Genomic DNA, 23,956 nt, shown 5'->3' with positions numbered 1-23,956 from the left:
TGAATTGCCATTCCAGAAAATTAAGATGTATTCATTTGAAAGTTGTTGGGGAGTGTTTTAGTCTGTGTTGGCCCTGAACTGATCTTTCTGTGATGCCTCCCTGCTTCTTTTGCTGTAGGTGAAAAATGACTATATGTTAGAAATAGCAGATCAAGTGGACCAGGAAATTGCTTTGAAACTAGGTTGCCTTGAAATCCGGTAAGCTGATAATTTAATTTATTATTCAACATCTTTCTGACAGAATATATACATTAATTTTGAAACTGCTTAAAGTTCATCAATTTCTGACCAGTGGAGTTGAATAAAACATCATAAGACCTTTTTTGCTATGAAGCAGTTTGAAGAAAAACTGAATACACTGTATTGTAACTAATTTCTAGTGATTTTTAAATTAACATTATTTTAAAATTTTAATTACATCTTGATACTTCCTTTTGGGTGAGTTCTTCATCTGAATAATTCAAAGGCCTGTAGAGAACATTGAAGTATGTTTAAAAAATGCATCTGTGGTGTTATTTAGTAAATAGTCTTGTGATTTTGCATATATAAATCCTGCAGCTAAAGAATGTAATTATAGATAAATGCTGCTACCTTTCCTCTCTGTATTTACTCAATTTTTAATGTGCTGTTTTGAAATGATTAAATCTTAAGGATCCTTTTGGGTGTTTTTGGTGTTCTTGTCAACTGTATAGACAGCTGGAAAATAAAGATAAATATATCAGATTAACAGATCCTTGAGAGAGTTCCCAGCTTTGAAATGCATGTGTTGGGTTTTGCTAATTTATGGAGAATTTCCAGCCTGAAACATTTGCTTTAGTTATGCTGGTGTCTCACACAGGGAGATTAGAGAAGTAAAATTGATAAGAAATTAATGACAAATGTAAACTTGTTAGGAGAGAATAAAAGTGTCCTTTGAACAGTACTTTCCAAATTAAAACAAAATTTAGGTTTATGAAATTTCCCAGGTACCACAGGAGAACCTGATGCCTTTGTTGTAAGTTTTGCTGGTAGCCCCAGAGAAAACAAAAATTCTTTGTGTAACTGCAAACTCCTGATGCACTTACAAAATCATTGTGCCTTATTTCAAAACATGTGATGAATGTAATAATCTGTGATTATGTTGTCAGCCAGGTCCTGCCTTCCCTGCCTCTCAAGCTGTGGCTCTTCAGAGCATTTTGATGAGATATTTCTCATAGATGAACTTGTGAAACTCTTAGAATGAGCATTTCTGGTCCGTTTTAATCTGTGACAACAATGATCTCAGCTCTCTCCTAACAAAGCTATTTATTAATTTACTTGTTAATGTGAGCACGGCTGGATTGGAGCAGTTTTCATCATTCCTGTTCCGTGCACAGGGGGCTCTCAGGGGGAAGTGCAGTGTGAGGTGGAAAGGAGCTGCTCAAGGCCAGGTCAGGTCACTTTTGGTGGCAACAGTGGTTTAAAGTGGTTCTGAAAATGCAATTAATTTGTAAAATCAAAATCTGCTCCGTTAAGGTAGAATAATAATGTACTTCCTACTTACCTTTGAATTCATTCTGCCCGTGTTTTCTGATGCTGAGTGGAAGTTTTGATTATGTTGATGTTGTAGTTTTAGGCTGAATTATCCAATAATTGTTGCTTTCAAATATTTTTCCTGACTTCAGGAGATCCTACGGAGAGATGAGAGGCAATGCATTAGAAAAGAAGTCCAACTATGAAGTGTTAGAGTAAGTATTGTGAGGTTTGAACTGTCCCTTCTCTGCAGCAGAAACAATAAATTCAGTTCAGTGACAGAACTCTCTGTTGTAAGTTTTCTGTTCCATTAAGGTGGTTAAAATGCTTTAATGTAAGAAAAGGATGATGAAACCCATTGATATGTAGAAGTAGGAAAAATGCCTTTAACTCTCCAGAGAAACAGGTTTGGAGTAGTTTAAACTTGATTAGGAGGCTCACTGTGGTTTTCAGCAATTTTGCAAATGTTTATGGGATTCACAACTCTGCTTGTGAGGTGATTTTATTCCTCAGTGTTTTTCTGTGCCCAGTTGCATTCTTCAGTTGTGACTCATTTGTGGTAAAGTTTGAGTTACTTGAAAATGTTTGTGATATTGTTTTTGTTTCTGTTTGCTCACTGTAGGCATTTTCTGAGATGTGACCTTGCAATTAACAAGGTTATTGTTTATCTGAGTATCCCAAATTTTAAGAAGACCAAGGAGCATCCTTGTAATGAAATATTTTGTTTGTAATGAAATTTATTGTTTACTTATTCATGTTGTACAGGAGATGGCTTCAGTTCAAACAAGCCAAAGTCCTTCAGCTTTTTAGCGAAAACCTGAAGACTGGTTTTATTTGTATTTATATAGTGGATAAGGTTTCAGACATACATGCAACAATGATATGTTCATCTCTACTAATTACCCTTGTGAAAAGATCCTGTACAGTTTAACACAAAATTGGGATAAAAGATTGTTGCAGCAGTGAAGTCTCAATTTTTTAAATCTTATTTTTAATGACAAGTGGGTGCCAACTTTTAGAGATGTGAAATTAGAGCATTTGGAGGAGGAAGGTAAGATTTTATACAACAATGAATAAGTTTACAAGGATTTTTGAGGGATCTATGATATTACTAGGTAAAGATAGCTTTGATAAATAGCCTGCTTATTTAGTATTTCTATAGTGCTCCTTTATTTATTCAGCATCTTTTAAAACTCTGATTTTGTTTGAATTAGGGACTTCTAAAGTTTTTTTTAAGACTTCAGCTTTTTGTCTGTAGAAACATTAGTAGAAATATCCTGGTTGAGGAAACACACCACAAAATGAGAAAAGACTAATAAAAATAAAGGAGATGAGCAGATAGACAAGACTAAAAGGGGATATAAAAAATATTTGAAAGTATGTGAGTTATGGTTGGTGTAGTTTACATACATATTTTCAAGTAAGAACTTGAGTAAAGTGTTTTAAAGTCAGTTTTTTAGCAAGTCAGAAGCTACAAGCATGAGTAATTAGGTTAATGACTTTGGAAACAATGAGACAAAGGAAAGCCGGGTCATAACAGGTCACACAAAGTATAAATTAATAATGTAACAGGTGAGAGTTCCAGGAGGATTCAGTGTGGGGCTGCTTTCAGTTTAACAGTGATTTCTTTCCTTCAGTCTGTGTTTTCCAAACAGTGACTGCTTTGGTAGGAAATAATAAATTGCCGCTGTGAAAGGCATAGTGAAGCAAAACCCTGAAATGCAGAATGTAACAGCTTAATGCCATGTGGAATTGGATGTGGAGAATTTTGCATTTCAGAAGTTTTTTCTTTTTTGAGAACCAGGATGTAATTTGTATGGGATTTAGCTGGGAGAGATGAAGGATAAAACCACCTTAAACTGACTGTACTACAGATAATTACAGACTGGAAAGGGTCTGCAGAAAGTGCCAGTGATCCCCAAAATGCATTAATTTGATCTTATCACTTTAATAGCCCATAAATGTTGAACTGCACAAGTAATATTTATTGCTCAAGTGATGCTTTTTGGTGTTTTTTGTGGGGGGATTGCTGGTTTTAGTACATCATGAGGCACTTAACCAGCTGAGAGCAATTTTTAAATGACCCTTTTTTGCATTGGGGGTGATTGCTCCTTGGCTGCCTTTGTCAGATGCATGTTTCATGTATATTTGTCTTTGATCAGATTGTCATATGAGAACAGATCTGGATGGGAAATGGTAGATGGGATCAAATTGTTAAGTAGCCTTTAATAGTTGGGCCTTCATAGAGTGAAAGAAGAATTTCTTCCTAATAAATGTGAAGCCTGTTAGTGAGAACAGGGATAATTACAAGTACAGAAATGGAATAGGAAGGAACAGGTGCAGCCACAATTTGGTAAAAGGCATGGTCAAGTCTATTATGTTAATCTAGTATTACTTTTTTGTTGTTGTAACTTGAATTGAGGTGAAAAATACATGATACATGCTGCCTAAAGCTGCTTATCACTGTAAGACAAGCAGTATCACCTATCTGTAGTTGGTGTTTTATTAATCCAATTGAAGTTTGTACATTAAAAAATGGAATTCAGATTTAAGCCCACAAGTAGGCTGGAGTAGATGAGGTTGAGTACAAAGCTGCAGTAGAACTGCCTGAACAGTGCTGGTTATCTCTTGTTGGCAATCAGAAACCAGATGGCTGAATCCTTCATCCAGAGCCCTGAGTTGGTGTCTCCCTTGTTGGCCATCCCACCCCCACACAGCACAGCTGGGAAGGAGTTTGTAGGGTTGTGTGTGTAAAACTGTTTGTATGTTCCAATTTCCAGGGCTTATTCTCTTATTTATAGGTATCCATAAGTTGTTGCTGGCCAGGGCATTAAATCTGTGTGATTCTTTTTGGTTAATTCTCCTCCAGTAAATAAATTTGCTGTCTCAGCTAAATACAGGAAATGCCTTATTAACAAGTTTTGTTAAGAGTTGTGCTCTGTTTTACTCTGCATAAGAATTTCTTCTCAGATTTTTGCTCCCAGATGTGTACAAAAGGCTGCTCAGCTTGTCCTGGTAATGAATCAAATGAGGCAGTGGCAGCCTCCCTGTGCTGCAGGACTGTTCAAATCAGGGATACCAGGGTGATGGGAGGTGCTTCATTTCAGAAGCACCAACTCTCTCTAAAATGCTTAATGTTAAACTAATATATCCCTGTCAAAATGTCTTTGCATATTATTTAGATGGTAATAGTGTGTTAGATTCATTTAACTGTGTGGATGATAAACCAAGTATCATTTGCATTTGAGAAGAAATGCATGGAAGGAATTAACATTTATGAAGTTTTATAATCCTGCAGCTTACTGTCATTGCACAGATGCCAGTGCTGCACATGAACATTCTGCTCCTCCTGCTTGAGGATGTTTTTAGTATGAAATTGTATGCTACTCATCTTCAGAGAGCTTTAAAAATACCCTGGTTTATTCTTCCGAGTGAGCTTTTTATATTGACTTTAGTGTTGGCTTTGTTCTCGTGCTCCTAGGTAGCAGTAAATAAATCCTGAATATCTCTGCCTGCTAACAGCTTCTCCTTGCTTTGCCAAGTGTAAGAATTCCAGATGTATTTCTGTGAATGTTCAAAGCATGCACTCATGGAAAGCTCACTTTCATACTTGTTCCAGAAGCAGATAAGAATGAAAGAGATGGTAACATGCTAAATTTAAAGGAAAAAAGTCAATAACACCTTTGAGTTATAAAGCCTTTTCCTATTTATATTTTTCTCTTATTTTTCCTTTTTTACATGAGAGTTTTTTTACACTTGGTTGTTCAGTGGTGTTTTCTGCACTAATGTCATTGGCAACTTCTCAAGCACCTTTTTTTGAGGCTGATATTCAGTAGTAGTGACACAAACACATGTCAGACATAACATCAGAGCATAGAAATATTTACTGGCTCTGGTTTTCAAACCAGGGACACAACCCAATTTATAGGTGTGAACATGAGCTTGATAAATTCAGTTTGCAAATTCTGAGCTCACAGTCACTTGATTGACAGTGGCAAGAAGTGAGGCTGCTTGCAAGAAAAAGTTGGTAATTTTAATTTGCTTAGTATGAGGAAAAATAATGGTATAAATTTTCAAAAACCCTAATTACAGTGCTTCAAAGGGTAAAACAGTAGTGGAATTGCACTCAGCAGGCTTTGTGAGGTGATATCATGGGTATTCCTTTATGGATTCCTGGGTTCCTTAGGCCAGGCCGGGGCTCTGAGCAACCTGGTCTAGTGGAACATGTCCCTGTCAACTGGATGGTCATTGGGGTCCTTTCAAACCATTCTGGAATTCTTTTTATATCTTCTGCTCCATTCTAACATGGATTTATCAGGGTATTCCACTTCCATGTTGCTCCCTTTTCACCTGACTACATGCTCTAAGAATGTTTTTTCTATATGTTTGCAATTATTAAAAAATGTACAAATACCAGTTTTTATTCTCAAAACTCCTCTGTGCCCAAGCCACCATTTCAAATAACAGACTTTCCATAGAGGCACCTGGTTAAATAATAGTAGGAATATAACAATATTTCTACAATTTCAACAATATCCTCAATATCCTTTGGGATTTAAACTAGAAGATGCTGCTGTCCCACATTTGATGTTGGAGTGGCTCTAGTTAGAATTTTAATGGTAATGTTTGTCACTCTGAGGTTTTCAAGGACGTTGTTAGAAAAATGGTTTAGTAATCATATATGCTAGTTAAAAACAAAACAAAAAACAGACCCAAAGCACCATCTTGAAAAGAGAAATGTGATACTGCACAATGTTTTTGGTATTAATGGTGTGTGTATTTTCTCTTTTAGGAAAGATGTTGGTTTGAGACGGTTTTTCCCGAAGAGTTTGCTAGATTCAGTGAAGGTAATTACAGTCCCAGTCAATCCTGTACTGCTGTAAAGTGTCAGAAATCTGAAAATGGCATTATAGTTTTCACTGTACAGTCCTAAGGGAATTGCTGTGCAGTTTTGCTTTGTGAAAACACATCCAGGCTGTCCATGGGATTGGTGGGATCTGAATCCCAGTCGTGCATCTGGCAGGACAAGGATAAAGTGATTCACACAGCCTTGCTGAGCTGCTGTGAGAGGGGCACAGCTCTGCCTCTCAAACCTTGGGGGTAAAAGTGCAAAACAAGTCCTTGGAGCCTCTTGGGTCAAATACCTTTTTTTTTCTTTTCCTTCCCTAAAAGAAAAATGACATTTCTGGAGAAAGAGGAGGGGAACGTGTAAGAAAAAAGAGTATTTTATATTTTACTGGGAACTTGATAAACTTGATGCCTTCCTTGCTCAAGACTGTATCCAACTTATTCAAGGAAGATTTCCAGTTATTTCTGCTTAGGTTAATCCTAGCTAAGACTATAAACGTTCCTGAATCTCAGTGCCATTGAAGTCCATATGTTCTCAGAGTAAAAAATGCAAATTTGTCTCAAGTGTGTTGAAAAGGGGGATTAAGAATGGTCACCAAGTATTTTACATTTATAGCCACCTCAATATGAATGTCCTGGTAAAATGTCTCTTACAATTCATACATGAAAGTATAAATCATAAATTGCCATTTTGGAGCTGGTTTTGGTGAGCAGTGGAGCTTTATAGAAATAATAGAATTCAACTTGAGATTTGGAAAGAATCTGCATTGTAATTTAAATGGGTAAACACAAAAGGTCTGTCATGACAAGGTTTTGTTTCAAAAGACTTTTGAAAATCAGAAGCTAATGAAGTCAAGTGGATTTAAGTAATCCCCTCTGCATTTTAATTTAAGCAATTATCTGAAACTGTATTTTCTGCTAACGGGAAAAATTGTGGTGAAAGGCTCCAGACGTACAAGTATGAATAACTGTCTCAAAAATAATATTATGGAGGCAGAAAACTGACTGACCAAGAAAACTGCACTTTGGAAATCCTGAAGTGGGCAAAATAGCAGAAAGAAGTAACAAGAGTTGCCAGAAGGTGAAGCTGAGTGGGAACCTTGTAAAGAAATTAAGAAAAATGTTGGATATGTGAAGAAGAAAAACAAGGGAAGGAGAAATGTGTCTGCTTTTCAATGAAAATGAAATCCCTATTCAAAGTAGTACAGGATTTAAATCCTTAAATTGCTCTTCCACTTTGTGAAAACCAGGGAATTTGAACTGGCAGGCAAAGGAAGGTTCCCAATAGCTGTGAAATATAAAATTAATTCTTTCTCTCAATTCTATCTGCTTTGAACAAACACAGAGGGGGAACAAAACAGTGGTTCTTAGAAATACTTTTAAGATCACGTTTTCAGTGTATTTTGCTTGAAGTTGCTATTTGGAGATATTTCTGATAGATGCTTCTGTTATGGAGGAGTTGTGATTTTGGGGGCTGTTCAACCTGGAGAAGAGAAAAAACCTGGGGAAACCTGAAAGCTCCTTCCAGTGCCTAAAGGGGCTGGCAGAGAGCTGGGGAGGGACTTGGGTCAAGAAATGGAGTGAGAGGACACAGGGAATGCTTCACACTGACAGGGGCTGGGGCTGGATGGGATATTGCGGGGAAATTCTTCCCTGTGGGGATGGTGAGGCCCTGGCACAGGTTTCCCAGAGAAGCTGTGGCTGCTCCATCCCTGCAAGTGTCCAAGACCAGGTTGGATTGGGCTTGGAGCAACCAGGGACAGTGAAAAATGTCCCTGCTCATGGCAAAGGGGTGGAACATGATGGACTTTTTAAAAAGTCCCTTCCAACCCAAACCAGCCTGTGACCCTGATGGACTTTCTATCTTTTACACCTTGCTCATGATGTTAAAATTTAAAGTGACCAATGCTTCTTGGTAGACTGAAAAGAGCCAGATAACATATGCCAGAATTCCTGGCAGGAAATGTGATGCTGGAATTGGTCAGGAAAACAATCCATGGGCAGAATCTTTATTCAACTGAGTGGCTGAAATACTTGGGACACCTTGAGCTGGCAAATGTTTCTTTATTTTGTTGTGTCTTGCTCCTGGTATTTGCCATTGATAAGCTAAGGCTGAGGTTTGCACTTGCCTTGGAGTTGGTTTTGGTTTTCTCTGTAAAAATAAAGATACCCGGGAGGTGCAGTGTGGAGTGTCTGAGTCCCTACAAAGCCTGAGGCAGCTCTGGGTGCCCGAGGGAATTTCCTGACTGCCAAAGGCTCTGCAGCCTCCTTAATGATCCACCTGAGAGTTGGGTCTGCTAAATTGACAAAAGAATTTGAAATTACACAAAAGTTACAGATTTCTTTGTTAATTTGATGTGTATGCATCATTGCAAAACTGATCATTTTGTGAATATGCAACACCCTAGGATTACTGCTACTGGAGGAACTCCTAAACACCCCCCAGAAACATTTCTGGCTATTTTGACTTCTGAACGTTCTGTAAAGGCTTTCTAAAAATGAGTGTCTAATCTGCCTGGAAGTGCTAACGACTAAAGGAAGTTGGTATTTGTGTAGTGCCTGGGGCTGTTAACAGGCAGAGTGGGAGAATAAAGAGTTTTACTGCTGTTGAAATGGGACATTCAGATATGTTTGCATGGAGGAACAGTGGTAATTCCTGTCTTAACCTTGACATACTGCAAAGATAAGCGTGGTTTTGCTTTCTGTCATTGTTGGTAGTTGGAAGATGAATTAAAACTGGATTTTTTTAAGGCCATTCAGTCACTTTAGACAGATGTTTTTATTCACAATTCTTGATGGTTTGTTCAGATTGGGGGCATCTTAGAGATACTGCTTCTCAGGCCCTATTTTTATTTTCATATAAGTGGCTGCCTTTCAGGGATTATATATTTTGTAGAGGCAGATAATTCAGTTTTTTTAAGTGTTAGTTTAGCTGTCCTTTGTGCTGCTCCATGTGGTTAGTTGTACTCTGAAAACAGGTAAAAAAGTGCTAGACTACATAATTCATATAGTTTAGTTTAAAGGTTTGGTTTACTTTTTACACTTAGTCTACTATTTAAATTCATCTATTTATATTGAAGGATTTTTTTGCTTATTATCAGACTGAAAGAATCCACTTTATTATGGATAGTCTAAGTTATTGTGTGCAGAGATTAGGATACAGCTACAGCTGGCTTGTTATTGCCAGGTAAGAGAGAGAATGGTGGTTTTGATTTAAAAGATCATATGAAGGTATAAATTATTCTGGGTTTTTTTGTGGTGGGACACAGTTCAGAAGTTGAAAGAAATGAGGAACTTAGAACAAATTTTCCTGGAAGGGTTAACATGTGTTCTTCTATTTTAACTTATTTAAAATGTTATTAAATATCCTCTCTATGATATAGCAGAAATAATCTTGATCCTAAGCAGAAGTCAAAAGGCAGAACTGCTGCTTACATTTGGAAGCGTTTTTTTATTCCTTGAGAATTGTCTGCATTTCATTGATAAAGACACCGTTAGTACTACTAAGTGACCAAAACTCGTAAAATATCCCTCAGCTGGTAGATTTGAAATAATTTTTCTCCAAATGTTTTGATACACAGGCCAAAACACTACGGAAATTAATCCAACAAACATTTCGACAATTTGCCAACCTCAATAGAGAAGAAAGTATTTTGAAGTTCTTTGACATCCTCTCTCCAGTGTACAGATTTGACAAGGAATGCTTCAAGTGTGCTCTTGGTGTAAGTAGAGGAATGTGACAATCATTAGAATCCATTCTGGAGCTTTCAGTCAAATTGCTTTTGCTTGGTTCTGCAATAATTTTTTGCTTACATCCTTTTTTATTTAATTAGATTTCATTAGCAACAAATGGTATTTATTGATTTTATTTAGAACTTTCTCTATTGACTGTCTAAAATAAATAATCATTCATTACTTGGATAAAAATTGTATGTAAAAGAAAATATTTTTATAGGTGCTTTGTTTGTGCACTTTTTCAGCTGTTTCCACAAGGAAATGTCAACTTCTGTTAGTAAATTTTCACCTAATACCTGTTAATCTCTACCTATTTCAAGCAAATTTTGAAGAAGGGCCCCAAGTTTCGAAAGTTTGTGAAAATGGAGACTCCAGCAGAAATTAGAACTTGAATATCAATGTTCATGAGAAGAGGAAATACAGGAAATACAGGAAATCCATAATTCTCATGTAGACCTAAGATAAAATGCGTGGAAATGCAGTTTGAGTAGCAGAGATCCCCAGGAAACCAGTCATGAGCGGTTTTGCCACTTACAGAATTACTTGATTTGAATATAATTTTGTTTAAAGAGTTGAAAAGCTTCTAGATATTAATTACTAAAACCTGTAATTACCACATTGGATTATAGTGTTCCTTAGCAAGGCCTTGTCTTATTACTGAAATTCTGCCCTTTCTCCTTTGACTCCCAAGTCAAGCTGGATTATTTCAGTGGAGCTGGCAATTGGCCCAGAAGAAGGAATCAGTTACCTGACAGACAAGGGTGCAAATGTAAGTCTGCTCCTGGTTTGTGGTTTTTTTCTCAGTCACTGTGTTAACAGCCATGACCTGTTGTGAACTGGATGTCACAGAAAGGGGAGTGACCAGTCTGATCTCTGGGTTAAACACAGCAGAGCTGGGAGCTCTCAGCGTGTACAGCTCCAAGTCAGGTATTAATTTGTGATTTGGGATCAGAGGAAAGGCTCTGGTCTTAGGTACAAAGACTGTGTCAGCTTTAGCACTGAATTTGTTGGTTTTTCTACCCAGTGAATTGTAGAATTTGAAGTATTCGTGGTGGGGACTGAATTTCTTGGCTTGCAGAATTTGAAGCATTGGTGGGGACTTTTTACCAATGAAACATTAATTATTCTGAGTTGTTCTCTTTCTTAGGAATGTGTAAATGCAGAGCTTGTTTAACCAGTTGGTGAGCACATCTGTGCAGGCACTGCTTATTTACTTTCTTCATATCCTTCACAGCCTTTTCCTTATTTGATTCCAGCTGTATTTCAGTGTTTCCTATGCACCCCCATGGTGCAAGGAGCTCTGTCCTGACAAATCCTTCAGCAAAATGTTTGGGAAATTTGCAATCACAACTTAAGCTGAGCCCATGTCCAGTTTTCTATTGAAATGAATTCAAAAGCAGTGAGAAGATGGGGAAATCAGGAGCACAGAGCTAAGAACAAACCTTTTCCAGCAGTCTAGGGGGATGCTGGGAATGTGTCAGTGCAGGTTCCATGTGGTTTGAACCTGTTGAGTTTTCTGTGTTGACACCCAAGAGGTTGTTCTGTGCCTGGCGCTGCTCAACAGTGACCTCTGTGGGCACAGTGGAGCTGGGTTCCTTCTCCAGCCACTCTGGGTGTTTGTGTGTGTTGGGAGTGAGTGGCAATGAAACTCTAGAAGGAAACAGAGAACAGATTTCTGCACGTGTAGTTTGAGGATCAAAGTCTCCCTGTGCTTTTGTAACACCAGGGATCAAGGCAGGCTATTTTGCTATAATTTTGATTTTTTTTTTCCCTCATTTTTTGGTGTTGTCTTTCTGCAGCCAACCCATCTAGCAGATTTCAATCAAGTGCAAACCATTCAGTATTCAAACAGTGAAGACAAGGACAGAAAAGGGATGTTGCAACTCAAGATAGCAGGTGCACCTGAGGTATGTTATTGATAATGTATGTGCTGATAAACTAGCTACTTTGTGTTTCCTTGCAAGGAGTGGGATGTAACACACTCCTAATGTGGATGTTCTCTATATTGGACTTTTGTTCAGGGTTTGGTTTTAAAATAGATTTAAAGTTCATTCATGTTTTATGTTTTGCATCTGGTGCTTGTAGACTTTGATATTCATAGAAGAAGCTTAATATAAAAACAGGAGCTCTTAAATGCAATTCATTAGCAGCCTGTGCATGTGTATTGCATCCTGGAGAGGAAACAGCAATTCCACATTTATGTAAGGAGGAAATATGAAAGAAGGAAAATTTGTTCCCTTGTATTACATGGAATCAGTGCTGGAAGTGAAATCAAATAATTTCCTTGGTCCATTGCACCAGAAAACAGTGGAAGAGCAGGATTGAGGGAGGGTGGCAGATTTGTGCACAGAATGATGAATGTTGGTGCTATTGAACTTTATAGCTTGCCTCTATGTCTTTCATCTCTCTTTCCACTGTACATATTTTATTTTTTTTAAATCTTTCTTGAAATTGAGAAGGGCTGTTTTTAGGCAAAGAACAAATACTGCAGAGAGTAGGGAAAAAGATTCCACCTGTGAGAGCTTTAAGGGATAAGCAACTTCTTCAGAATTGTCTTAATTGTAACTCTGGAAGTTATAGCAGTTGTATTCAACAGTTGTTTACACTTCATAAGCCCAAGTTAACACTACATTAGGTGGAGGGTTTTACCAGCTGTGCTTTCTGAACCTCCTGTTTGAAATTTGCTGCCCAAAAGCTCAAGCAGGAATCTCCCTGCTCACCCACATTGTTCTGTTTACGCTTTGCAGGCGTGTGTAAAGTTCTGATGCAATGACACAGCTGTTCCACTCAGTGGCTGCAACTGCAATAATTCCTCTTTGTTGGTGCCTTGTTTTTTTCCCTTCTGTAGCCTCTGACAGTGACAGCACCATCCTTAACCATTGCAGAGAACATGGCAGACCTGATCGACGGCTACTGCCGCCTGGTCAACGGGGCCACGCAGTCCTTCATCATCAGGCCTCAGAAAGGTAAGGACACCTCCAGAGCTGCTCCCAGCTCATTCTACTTTGAATACAAGACAGAGGTAGCTGAAAAATCCTCCCGTGGAGGCTCTTTTCTTTCAGGGAGGGGCCGTGAGAAACGCTGGTAGTAAATTGTCACTGCAGCAAAAATTGCTTAGTGGCTGAGGATTTAGGCTGATTCAGCAATCACTGCTTTGCACTAATTCCAAACTTAACTGGCAGAATTAATTGTAATTATTAAAGGCACTCCTAACAAGGGTGTGTTATCTTGTAACATGATTTCCAATATACACAGGGAAATTCAGTGAGGTTGGTTAGGATGCATTTGTATAAGTACTAATTTTTTAGTTTCTGCCTTTCTGCTAGGTACTCAAATATCTCCATTTAAAAAATAAAAATCTTGAGAGGTCTCATGAGTTTCTCTCATAAAATAGAACTAAAGCAGAGATACATTTTATAGTGGCTATCAGTTGCTTTTATAGCATCTCTTTCAAGAAGTGAGATGAGGTTGCAGGTACCCCTTGTTTTACAAAGAATTTGATTACATTTCATTAAAATTTTTTCCAGTTGAAGACAGCTTTAATTATTGAAAAACATGCAAGCAAAGCTGCTCAAGAATGAAATTTTCTTCTTTCATGTTGTTCTCATCTTTACTCGTGGGAATTCATCCAACTTTGCTGCTTTCTAAAACAATAAATTATTTCCTTCTTCCGTGTTTGTAGTACAGGAAAGTACACAAACTATCCCAGCATCTCTCCAATGTGAGACTGAGTCTCTTTTAGCCACATGCTTGCTTTTTTCTGCCACAGGTTTTCCCTGGGGTGTTGTTGTCAAAATAATTCAGGTCTTTTCCAGGTCCATCTATAACATCCTCCCTGTGTGTGGCTCAAAAAACCCCAAACTTAAACTTGAGCATTCACTAATAAAGAAATGTGATGTTAGGATCTTAGGTGTTTTGACAGCACATGGTAATTGTTCAGATTATTATTAAATTTGCATGTTTTTTTTTATCTCTGACCCTTAGTGTGTGTGTGTGATATTTAGCTCCAACAAAAGCAGTTTTGTTAGAAGCTGTGTGAGTTGTACAGCCTTATCTCCACACAAATTAAAATCTTCCCTCAGCACAAACTCAGCTCTCCAAGCCACCCTGATGCACAACTTGGTGATGATGAACCATTGGCCCCAAAATCAGACACTAAAAGGATAAGCTAGAATCAGAGATAATTACAGTTTATTTTCTAAAAATAAAATAGGCATCACAATCCAAGATTTCCATGTCTCTAGACTAGTGTGTGCCCATGAGTCTTTTGTGCCTCTTCTTCTCTAAGAAATCATGGTTTGGGGTCTGCTACAATCCTTATTATTCACTGCCAAAACTTTCCTTCTAATGCCAGTGGATTCGCTGTGTCCCAGCCTGAAATGTTGTAGCCACACTTAATCCTATAAAACTTTTCATGTCTATACATGACCTCTTCCCTGAATTAATGGATGATTCTGACTCTGTCTCTGCCTTTCCTTTAGGGGCACACATGGACTTTGTCCAGTTCTTGCCACTTCCACACTGGTGGGAGTGCCCATCAAAACTGATCTGTTCTATTTGCAATTTTTCTTTCTAATTCCTGTCCTGCTCCTACCTGACTTTCTTAGCAACAACTGCTACATCTTCTAGGCTGACTGAGCTCTCTGAGGGGCAATATCTCTGATTTTTCTGTGCCCTGCACAGAAAATGAGGTTTTAACTGAGGTTTCTGGTAGGTGTGAATGCAGGATAAATCAGTGTTTCTCATGCAGGGTGTTTATTTGTGTGCTATTCTTATAACACAGAATTTGAACATGGAGCAAATGAGCAGTGATTGAACAGGAACATCAGGTAGCACTGTGGGAACACTTCTCTTTATGCATACATGAAGAAAACCCCTCTAAAATAAATTCTGAGTTTCTTTTGTTTGAGGTTTCTTTTTTTGAAGTTCATAGCAATACCCAACATATTCATTAAACATTTCAAAGGGGAGCTGTCCCCATCATGATCTGCATTCCCAGGTCCCTCCACAGTGAGCTTTGATTGTGTAAAACACATCAGAAAAAAATCATGGGGCAACTCTTGATCCCACAGATGTGTTTGATCCCCCTTTTGAGCTTTCCCATCCCCTCTTTGTTGTAAATTTACATTTATTGCAAGTGTCCTCAGAAATTGTCTTTCTTGATTACTAACAGAGTCTGGTTTTGGGATATCTGTTGTGCTATCCATTAATGATCCAATTCTTCTTAATTTGGGGAGAGCACTTGATAGTGTTTAGGACCTGGACAGTATTTGGCATTTTTCCATTAATATTTTGATGTTTAGGTCCCTTTAGACCCATGTGGAAATGTTACACTTAATATGTGTATTTCCATTATTACACTTACACCTCTGATAGGCCAAGAACACAAATTAAAAAATTCATCAACAGTTGAGCTGATTATCAGCTTTTAGGTTGTGGGGTGTTTATCACTCTCTACAAGCACTTGAAAGGAAGTTGTGGCCAGATGAGGGTTGGTCTCTTCTCCCAGGTAACAAATTGCAGACATGAGCAAACAGCCCCAGGTTGCTCCAGAGAAGGCTTGAATTGGATGTTGGGAAAATTTCTTCCCCAAAAGGGTGGTTAGGCATTGGGACAAGCTGCCCAGGGAAGTGTTCAAAAACACCAAATCTGAATAGTTGGTGAAGTTCTCCACTTAAATGCTTTCTGTTTTCACCCAGATTTACCCTGGGCAGGAATTTCATTTTAACATATTGATAATGTGTTCCCATTTTTATGATACTGTTCCCTCTGTAGTTTGGCCCCTCACAGATTTTGCTTTCACAACAATTTCAGTCAGGTGAGGACAATTTCCAGTCCCCCAGGCTGGGAGCACTGGAGCTGCCTGGGTTCTGCTGTGTCCAGCATGGAGCTCTGCTCAGACCTGGACAATCCAAAGGAAAACCCAGCAGAGCCATGCATCTCCCATTTCTTTAAAAAATATAGAATTGGGCAAAAATGTTGTGGGTTTCAACTTGTGAAAAACAGCATATGCCTTAACTGGGATGCTGTTAGTAAGAAATTTTGACTTCAGACCTGCAGGGGTACTAATGAATATTTGGTATTTTATTTGGGATATAAACTGTAAAAGGATGAGCACCAGTGCCTGAAGTGAGCAGTTTGTATCCAGAGCCTGTGGGCGTCTGCAGGATCAGGAGTTCCATGCTGATTAGTTTTTTCTTTAATTATATCCAGTGATGGAGGAGACATAGAATCATGGAAGAATCACAGAATAGTTCAGGTTTGCTGATACCTTTAAAAATCATCTGTTCCAACCCCCTAGTACTACAGCCCCTGGGCACCTCTTAACACTTAATAGTGTATGAGGGTTTTTTGATACCTTTGTGTGTTTGTTGGTTTTTTTTTTAACATCTACTTGCTTTTCCAGCTTCCCCTGTCCATTTACAGCCGTGCACTTGACACATCTCCAGCACACAAAAATGGGGTGTGTTGTCCCTGTAGCCCATCCCTGCAGGCACCAGGCTGTGGCTTCCAGGCAGTTCTGGGTGCTCCTTCCTTCTCCCTAGGGCTGAGCCTGCCTTGTCCACATCTCCCAGCTCCACAGGATCCAGATCTCTTGCTCTGATGCAGATGAGCACAAAGCCAGTTATGTCCTGTGGAATTCAGCACCTTCAGTGAGAAGGGGGATGATCAGATGGAACAGTTTTGGGTGTGGTGGACCCATGTGTGCTGCTTGATTTCCCAGTGGATCTGGAAGCAAATTCTCATTTCACTTGGATCAGAGTCTCTGCTTTTCTCTGTCTATCCCTATCTTTTCCTCACAGTTTTCCAGACTGCTTCAGTTCTCACCTTTCCTTCACTTTCCCTTCAATTCTTTCACATTTCCTGCACGTCTTTTCTTGTTTTTCAAACTCATTGACTACATCATACTGCTACTCACTGTGTAAAATCACTTCTATTCACATTCTCCTTATCTCACAAAGGGCTGAGAAAAGATTTGCTATTACAATGGAATCAAGATTTTGTTTTGTTATGATTTATTACATTTTATTATGACCTTTGCACTGATAGGAAACTGTTCAGAAAGTGGGATTGAGCCTTGTGGGAACGGAATGAGATTCTCTTCTTTAAGGAAATTTAATACCACAGTGGAAAGTCAGATTCTCTCTTTATCTCCTTTAGATCCTCTTTGATAGGTAGTGTTTGACTTCAGCACACATTAGCAGTTGCCCCCTGTGGTATTTCTCACTTTCTTAGGTGGTTGGAGGAGGGAAAAAGTCAGATCTGATCTGATCTCAGCATCTTGAACATATGAAGCATTGTGGCCCTGCAAGTGTTGTGAAATCATTCCTATCAAGTCTAATGAAATCATTCACTGATCTTTCTGAAGTCCCCAAATATGATACTCTACCAAAAAGAAGCCTTAGGGGAAATTAAAATTCCATCTTTAGAATGCAGTTTGAATAGGATGCAGTTAACATGAAATAGAGCTACATATTAAAGAGCAAGGAAAATTATTTTGAGTAGCTGCTTATTAATTGTGCATCCATTACCTTGATTTAAAAACACAGAATAATAAGGTAACTGCAATTCAGTGAAGTTCTTTTAAAGCAGAGGAAGACTCTGTGTTGCACCAGTAACATGTGTGATTAATCAGCACCATCTAAGCCTTACATCCATTGCCAAGTCTAAGAGCAGCATTGGAACAACCAGCAGCATAAATTGGTGTGAAGCAGAACCCAGGATGATTTCACAACTAATGCTGACAGCTGTAGGTGTCATGTAAAATTTAAGGTTCTTTTGAGCGTTCTTTACAGCCCTGGGGAGGCTTGCAAGCAGTGGGCAGAACTCTTGTGCCTTTTCCTTCCAGCTTGGTGTCTTTTGCCCAGTTTCAGCCAGGTTTTAGCTCTTGTGCCCATTGCATTCTCTTTTTTGGGTACCTGTCCCCATTCTTTTACTGCCAGGCTGCACCTCCACACCATTGATCTCATATTTGTTACTCCACACTATCACAGAGGATCTGTGCCTTTTGTTTCCTTCCCAAAAGGTATCACTTACCCAAACATATCACAGTACCTTTATCTCCCACCTGCTCATATAATCTTACTGTCCTCCCTCTGCCCCCCAGTTCCAAGTGCTTGTTTTTGTCACTGCTGAGCTGCTCCAGGGCTTTGAAATTGCAGCTTCTGGTTTCCCTTCTTTTCTGCAACTTCTTTTTCCACACCCTCCATCAGGCAGATCAAAACAGACTGATGTTGCTGAGCCAAATGTTGCTTTTCTACCTGTAGACAGCAGAAAAAATGAACAAAATAGTTTTTTGCCATGTTGAGTGTGGCTTTTGGGCATTCCTCTGCTCAGTCTCTTAATACACAAAGGTGAGACTGTTGTTTACACCTGTAAGTCCTGGAAATTATAACATGGGAGAAGAAGAAATTAGAATTTACATTTTTTTGTTAAAAAGTGTACATCACCATTTTCTGCAAGTGTGGCTGTTCTCTCAGGTCACTTTATCAGAGCTACATTAATTTAGAAAGTGAAACACACTTTATTGCCCATTTTCTCTCCTTCCCTGCATACTCCAATCTGCTGAAAAGGTGTTTTGCTGAAGGATTAGTAACTTCTTCACAGGAATGCCAAGGGTTTCATCAAATCCAAGAGGAAAAAAAACCCCTTTGAATAGGTACATCCAAGGTCTCATACACACTACCATTTTCAAAGAAGGACTGGCAAGGATTTGAATGTAGTGTACAAAAAGCTGGCACTCTCTGGCACAAAACATTATTATTGTATAGTCTCAAGCCAGTGTGAAATCAATATGATAATATGTGCTTTAATGATTTATTTCAGTTGTCTTACTTGGAAATCCAAGTTGGATTGAATTGTTTTATTTATACGTTAGAACTTAGGACATCTTGGAGATAAAAGAAAAGCATTTCTTACCAGAGAGATGAGATAGTGTCACACCTTCTGCAAGTGATTTATTGGAGTTATTTGTTAAGAATAAAACCAGCTTTTATATTCTGTGTATGTTGTTTCCTCAGATGAGAGTTTGCCTAAAGGTCTGTGTGAGTAGGTAGAAGGAGTTGTTGATAATGCTGCTGTTTATATATGTATAGAACATTCTTTGAGCTCTCTCAGTTTCCCTGAGAGATTGTGATGCTTATTGTTTCAGGCATGTATATATTTCACTTTGAGAGGGGTTATTTGAAAATGTGCAAAAGCTTTAATCCTGTTTTCTTCTTGTTTACACAGAAGGTGAAAGAGCTTTACCATCAATACCAAAGTAAGTTTTGTGCTTTCTTTCCTCATATATTAAAAAAAGATGTTTTGAAAAATAGTGATGCTTTTGGAATTTCTTTATAACAGTAATTTTTATTGTTGTTTTTGGATTCCAGGACAAATAGCAGGTAGGGCATAAAAAGTTTACAGTAATATTAAACTACAAAGATAGCAGAAAGAAAATCAGAGAACAAAAGTGCCTAATGCTTCCCATATTTGACAATAACAAAAGCAGGTTGTTTTGGAAAAGACTTGGCTGGGGTTCGGTAAATTTAATTATAGGAGTGATGCTAAATAGTTTGTACTGTTTATTTATAAATAAATGTGATTGGTTTTCTATGTTTGACATGTAAATGAATTCAAAATAGTACGGGATAAGTCTTTTTACAGACAGAAACTCAATTCATACTCCATTTCCCACAGATCACACAGAAAGTATGAGCACAGTCAGGTTACACAGATCTTAAAAGTGTGCACAGTTTGGCATTTGTGGTTTCCTTCCAACTGCCCAGGTTTCTGTGGCTGGTTGTGCTGATTGAAAGCCACTCTCCCTCCCCCGGGCAGGATGCAGTGGTAGATTCCTCTGTGCCTTCTCCCTGCTCATGCTGTGCCTGGGGAGGTGGCTCAGCCCTGCTCATCACAGTAGGTGCCTGTTGGGAGAGCTCCCAGTGCTTGTGGAGAATGTCCAGCATTCAGCACTTCCAACTTCTGTTTTCCAGGCTGGCCAACAATGAGAAGCAAGGAGTGAGGTCTCACACGGTCTCTGTGTCAGGTAAGGCTCATCCAAAGCCAGCAGCTGAGTTTATTTCTGGGGCTGGCAGAGGTGCAGGAAGCTTTTCCAGGGCTGCTGACTGCCCCAGACTGGAGCTCTGCTCTAAGGAGAAACTTTGATGCAACAGCCACATCTGTGCAGTTACTGCAAAGCTTGTCAGAATTTCCACTTAACTTTGGGATGAAGTAGAATGTCTTGGCTAGAACTGAAATTACCTGACTATGTGCTAATTGTGAGGGAGCAGCTTTGAAAAGGGAAAATAGGCAATTAAATATTAATCGTTGCTTTACAGAAAGGAGAAACCTAATAGCTGTTTTTCTGTAGCTGTTTAGATAAAAGCATTTAATTTTTGCTATTGAAAATGACAAGTTAATTGAAGGATGGGTATGTGAGGTAATACATGTTGTTTCTGTTCTTTATAGACTTCTAAGAATTCTCTAAGGTAACATGGAGGTTTTATGCTTGAGAGAGAATATGTTCCTGTTACAGATTCTTAAATAATTTTGAAGGATTGAGTCTTAGTAGTGTCTTAGTAGAAAATGTATTTCTAAATCAGTATGCATAAGGTTTATTAAGGGGATTTTTAAGCCAAAAAGTATTTATAGTATGATTTATATTATTAAGATTTGTATTATGTTTATATTATGTTAATAAGTTTCTGATATTTGGTCACTACTTGAAGAACCAATACTGTGACTCAGTGGATTTCCCTCCTACTTTTACATTTATTGAGCTCTTAGTGGCAAAAACTCAAAACCCCAGCATATTGCATATAATAAGGAGGAAAGATACATAGACATTTAATTAATTTTCTACTTCTCAGATTCCTTCCCCACCCTTACTCACTTCTAAAAGATATTTCAGATTCACTGCTTGGTATAGGAAACCCAAGTAGACACTGCTGGAATACAGGGGAGAGGATGTGAGTTAAAATGAGGAAAAAGCTGCAGTGGGGTAATAGATCTTCACCAGCTCTCAGAGTCAAATAGCAGCTCTTCTTCCTCCAGTGCCTGGCAAGCAAGCATGCTAGATCAGGTGGATAAGCATGAAGCATGGTCAGCATGTTCTCTTTGGATTCTTACCTGTATGGCTCATTTTAGCTGTTAAAAAAAGTTGGAATTTCTGAAGTTATTAGCTCTGTGCTTTTGTAATTATTCCACTCACCTTCCAAAAGGCCAATCTTCAGGACAAAAAAAAACCTGTCTGCATCCTCAGATGTTCACTCCTTCACATTTTCTGAGCATGCCAGTAATACTTTTAATAATGAAAACAATAATAATGTTGACTTCATGAACCTTTCTTCCTGTCAGTCTGCCTTTGCAAATTTAAGTGTCTTCTGAAGTTCTTAGGTGTTTCAGAGCACAAACACTTCTTTTTAAAGTAGCATTTTGAAATTAGTGTAGGAAGTGAGTTGTGCTACCCCCAGCTCTGGCATTGAGGGTTTCACATGAAAGTGGATGAGGGGGAAATGAGAGCAGTGCTGGGGGTGAGCTGCTTGTTCAGGTGAATGTCAGGGGCACTGCAAACCTGGCTCCTGTGAGCTGTGCAGTCAAATTAAACCAGAAATATCTTCCTCATTCTTGCCAGTACCAAAAACTCCAATTAGGTATTATTTTTGTATTGTAGGAATGTTTTATATCTTTCCACAATAAAATTATTGTGCTCAATGCTTGTTTTTATACCATGTTAATAGTTTTTATACTATTTTAAACCACTGAAAATGCTGGAATGGTTTGAGCCAATGCATTTAATATTAAATCTCAAAGGTTTGTTCTTCTTGTAATATAATGACACAGAACACATGAATACTTTTTTGTTATTGTTGTGTTTTTCCCCCCAAAGTTAGTTAAAATGCACTGCGTGTGCCATCATATTAAATTTAAAGCAGAGGCAGATTGCTGAGATGAACCCACATGACAGGGGTTATTCTCAGGAGCTGCTTTCTGTAAGAATCTCTTGAATCCCCCCAAGGAATCAGGGTGCTGTAAATGAAGTGATGCTTGGTGTGGATGTGGAGAAGTGTCACTGCTCCTGTCAGATGGAACCCATCCATCAGTGGGACAGGGGAGGCAACAGCCCAGCCCAGGGCAGAGGCAGCAGAGGGGCTGCTGCTCTGGGGTGCAAAACAGGAGCTTTTCTCTGCTGACACTGCAGGGGCTCAGAGCCAGAGGTTTCAGATAGGAAACCTACCATTTTTTGTAGCTCAATGACATCTGTAACTGCTCCACACTTTGATGGTTTAAATCATGAATTAACTCTGCTGTTTGATTTCACTGACGCTGCTCCCCTTTGTTTAGACCTCTCCCAATGCTAAAGATAAAGAGCAAAAATGTAAAACAGAGATTCAGCAATAAAATTTAAAAGTCATATACATTTATAGTATTAACACACTTAGTTGAAAAGGGAAGTTTCACAGTGAGTTCCCCACCACAACTGGGATAAACCAGCAAATATCCAAACCCAGTGTGAAACATGATTTATTCAGGTATTTGTCTGAAGCTTTGCAAGTTTAAAAAGGAACCTGTTAATGAAAGACACCTTGTCTTTTTTAAGTACTTACTAACATACTTTGGAATATTTCTTGTCTAGTGAAGTGAAAACTTGGTCTTTTCCAAGTGCTCCAATACTCCAAAGCACACAAAAATAGAAGGTTTGTAAATCCTCTTGATTATTTTTCCTCCTGTACATAAAGCTCCTTTCAAACTAGTGAGGGATGAAGTTGGTTTCAGGAATCCAAAGCAGCAAATTGCTTGATCTGGGAGTCACTGAACCAGGTTTCACCACAAACTTCTTGCCTCTTGCTGCTTCTCTTTCTTCTGGTGTTGTCTACCTTGATTCCTCAAATTCTCTGTTCCTTGCAGTGGACACTGTGTATAACCAAGATGCCTGCCAGATTCCCCTCCTTTTAAAAAGTATTGTGATTTTATGCCATTGGTGTGTGTGTAAGATTATAAATTACTGTAAATAAGCTAAACCAAATCAGTTGGATTTTAGATTTCTTTGATAATCATCTGATGTTTTGGCTGAAGTTGCTGTGATTGACCAGAAACAATGAGTGTTTCAGCTTATAGGGAATTGCAGCTTTTACCTCCTTCTCCCTCTGCATCTGCATTAAAAAAAGAGTTCTTTGTCCTTAGCCAAGGGTGTACACTCAGGAAATGGTAAGGCTAAACTATTTGCTCTGTGCAAATAATATATCAAATGTGTAAGAAGCAGCACACCAGTTAACTCTAATTTTATTGACTGTGTTTCCACTGTTTAGCTTGGAGACACCTTATTAAAATGCTCTGCTCTAGTCTAAAGGAACTTACTTTGGCCAGCACTTTGTTTTTAAATAGCAAACATTAGCCTTGGTAAGGTGATCTTGTATTTCCAGATTCACATATTTCCAAAAATAATAACTTACCTGGTCCATTCTATATTACAAAAAGTTTTTCATAAAATGAAATCAGTTCAGCAGTATCTGCTTGCTTCCTTTCTAAATAAATTCCTCCTGACACCGAGTTCTTTGGTTTCTTCTGCCCCTTCCTTGCTTATGTAAATATGACTAGGAAGAATAAATATGCTTTTGCATCCCTTGGCTAATCACTGTGCCTCCTTTGCCCTGGAGAATTCATGAATTTTTTTAATCCTAGCTCAAATGCTGCTTTCCATGCAGTGCCACAGAGTATGACATTTCAAGCCCATGTGTTTCACTGAACAGGCAGAGGATTGAACAAGTCTTGGCAAGTTCTTGGCACTGCTGGGTTAATGGGTGGATTAGATGATTTTAAGGGTCTTTTTCAAGCTAAAGGCTCCTGTGATTCCAAGCAGTCCCTCCTGGCATTTGGATATTCAGGTACTGTTGTAAAA

The 23,956-nt window shown here is 38.5% G+C and overlaps 1 protein-coding gene across 10 annotated transcripts in view; it reads left to right on the top strand.

Annotated features, from left to right (window-relative positions):
* Positions 1–23,956, top strand: part of PTK2 (protein tyrosine kinase 2) — a 187,168-nt gene that overhangs the window by 113,012 nt on the left and 50,200 nt on the right. For all 10 annotated transcript variants that reach the window (XR_009115110.1, XM_058032494.1, XM_058032473.1 and 7 more), the window contains 9 exons: positions 119–198; positions 1,644–1,706; positions 6,284–6,338; positions 9,921–10,061; positions 10,766–10,843; positions 11,874–11,981; positions 12,923–13,040; positions 19,306–19,336; positions 20,052–20,104. Coding sequence is in view for 9 of the 10 variants with exons in the window: in XM_058032494.1 (XP_057888477.1) it covers positions 119–198; positions 1,644–1,706; positions 6,284–6,338; positions 9,921–10,061; positions 10,766–10,843; positions 11,874–11,981; positions 12,923–13,040; positions 19,306–19,336; positions 20,052–20,104 (727 nt within the window). In the remaining variant the exon portion in view is untranslated. The remainder of the gene's footprint in view (positions 1–118; positions 199–1,643; positions 1,707–6,283; positions 6,339–9,920; positions 10,062–10,765; positions 10,844–11,873; positions 11,982–12,922; positions 13,041–19,305; positions 19,337–20,051; positions 20,105–23,956) is intronic.

Source organism: Melospiza georgiana, chromosome 1, assembly GCF_028018845.1.
Source record: "Melospiza georgiana isolate bMelGeo1 chromosome 1, bMelGeo1.pri, whole genome shotgun sequence".
Taxonomy (NCBI): Eukaryota; Metazoa; Chordata; class Aves; order Passeriformes; family Passerellidae; genus Melospiza; species Melospiza georgiana.
Note: the sequence above shows the minus strand (reverse complement) of the source record. Positions and strands in the feature narration are given on the sequence as shown.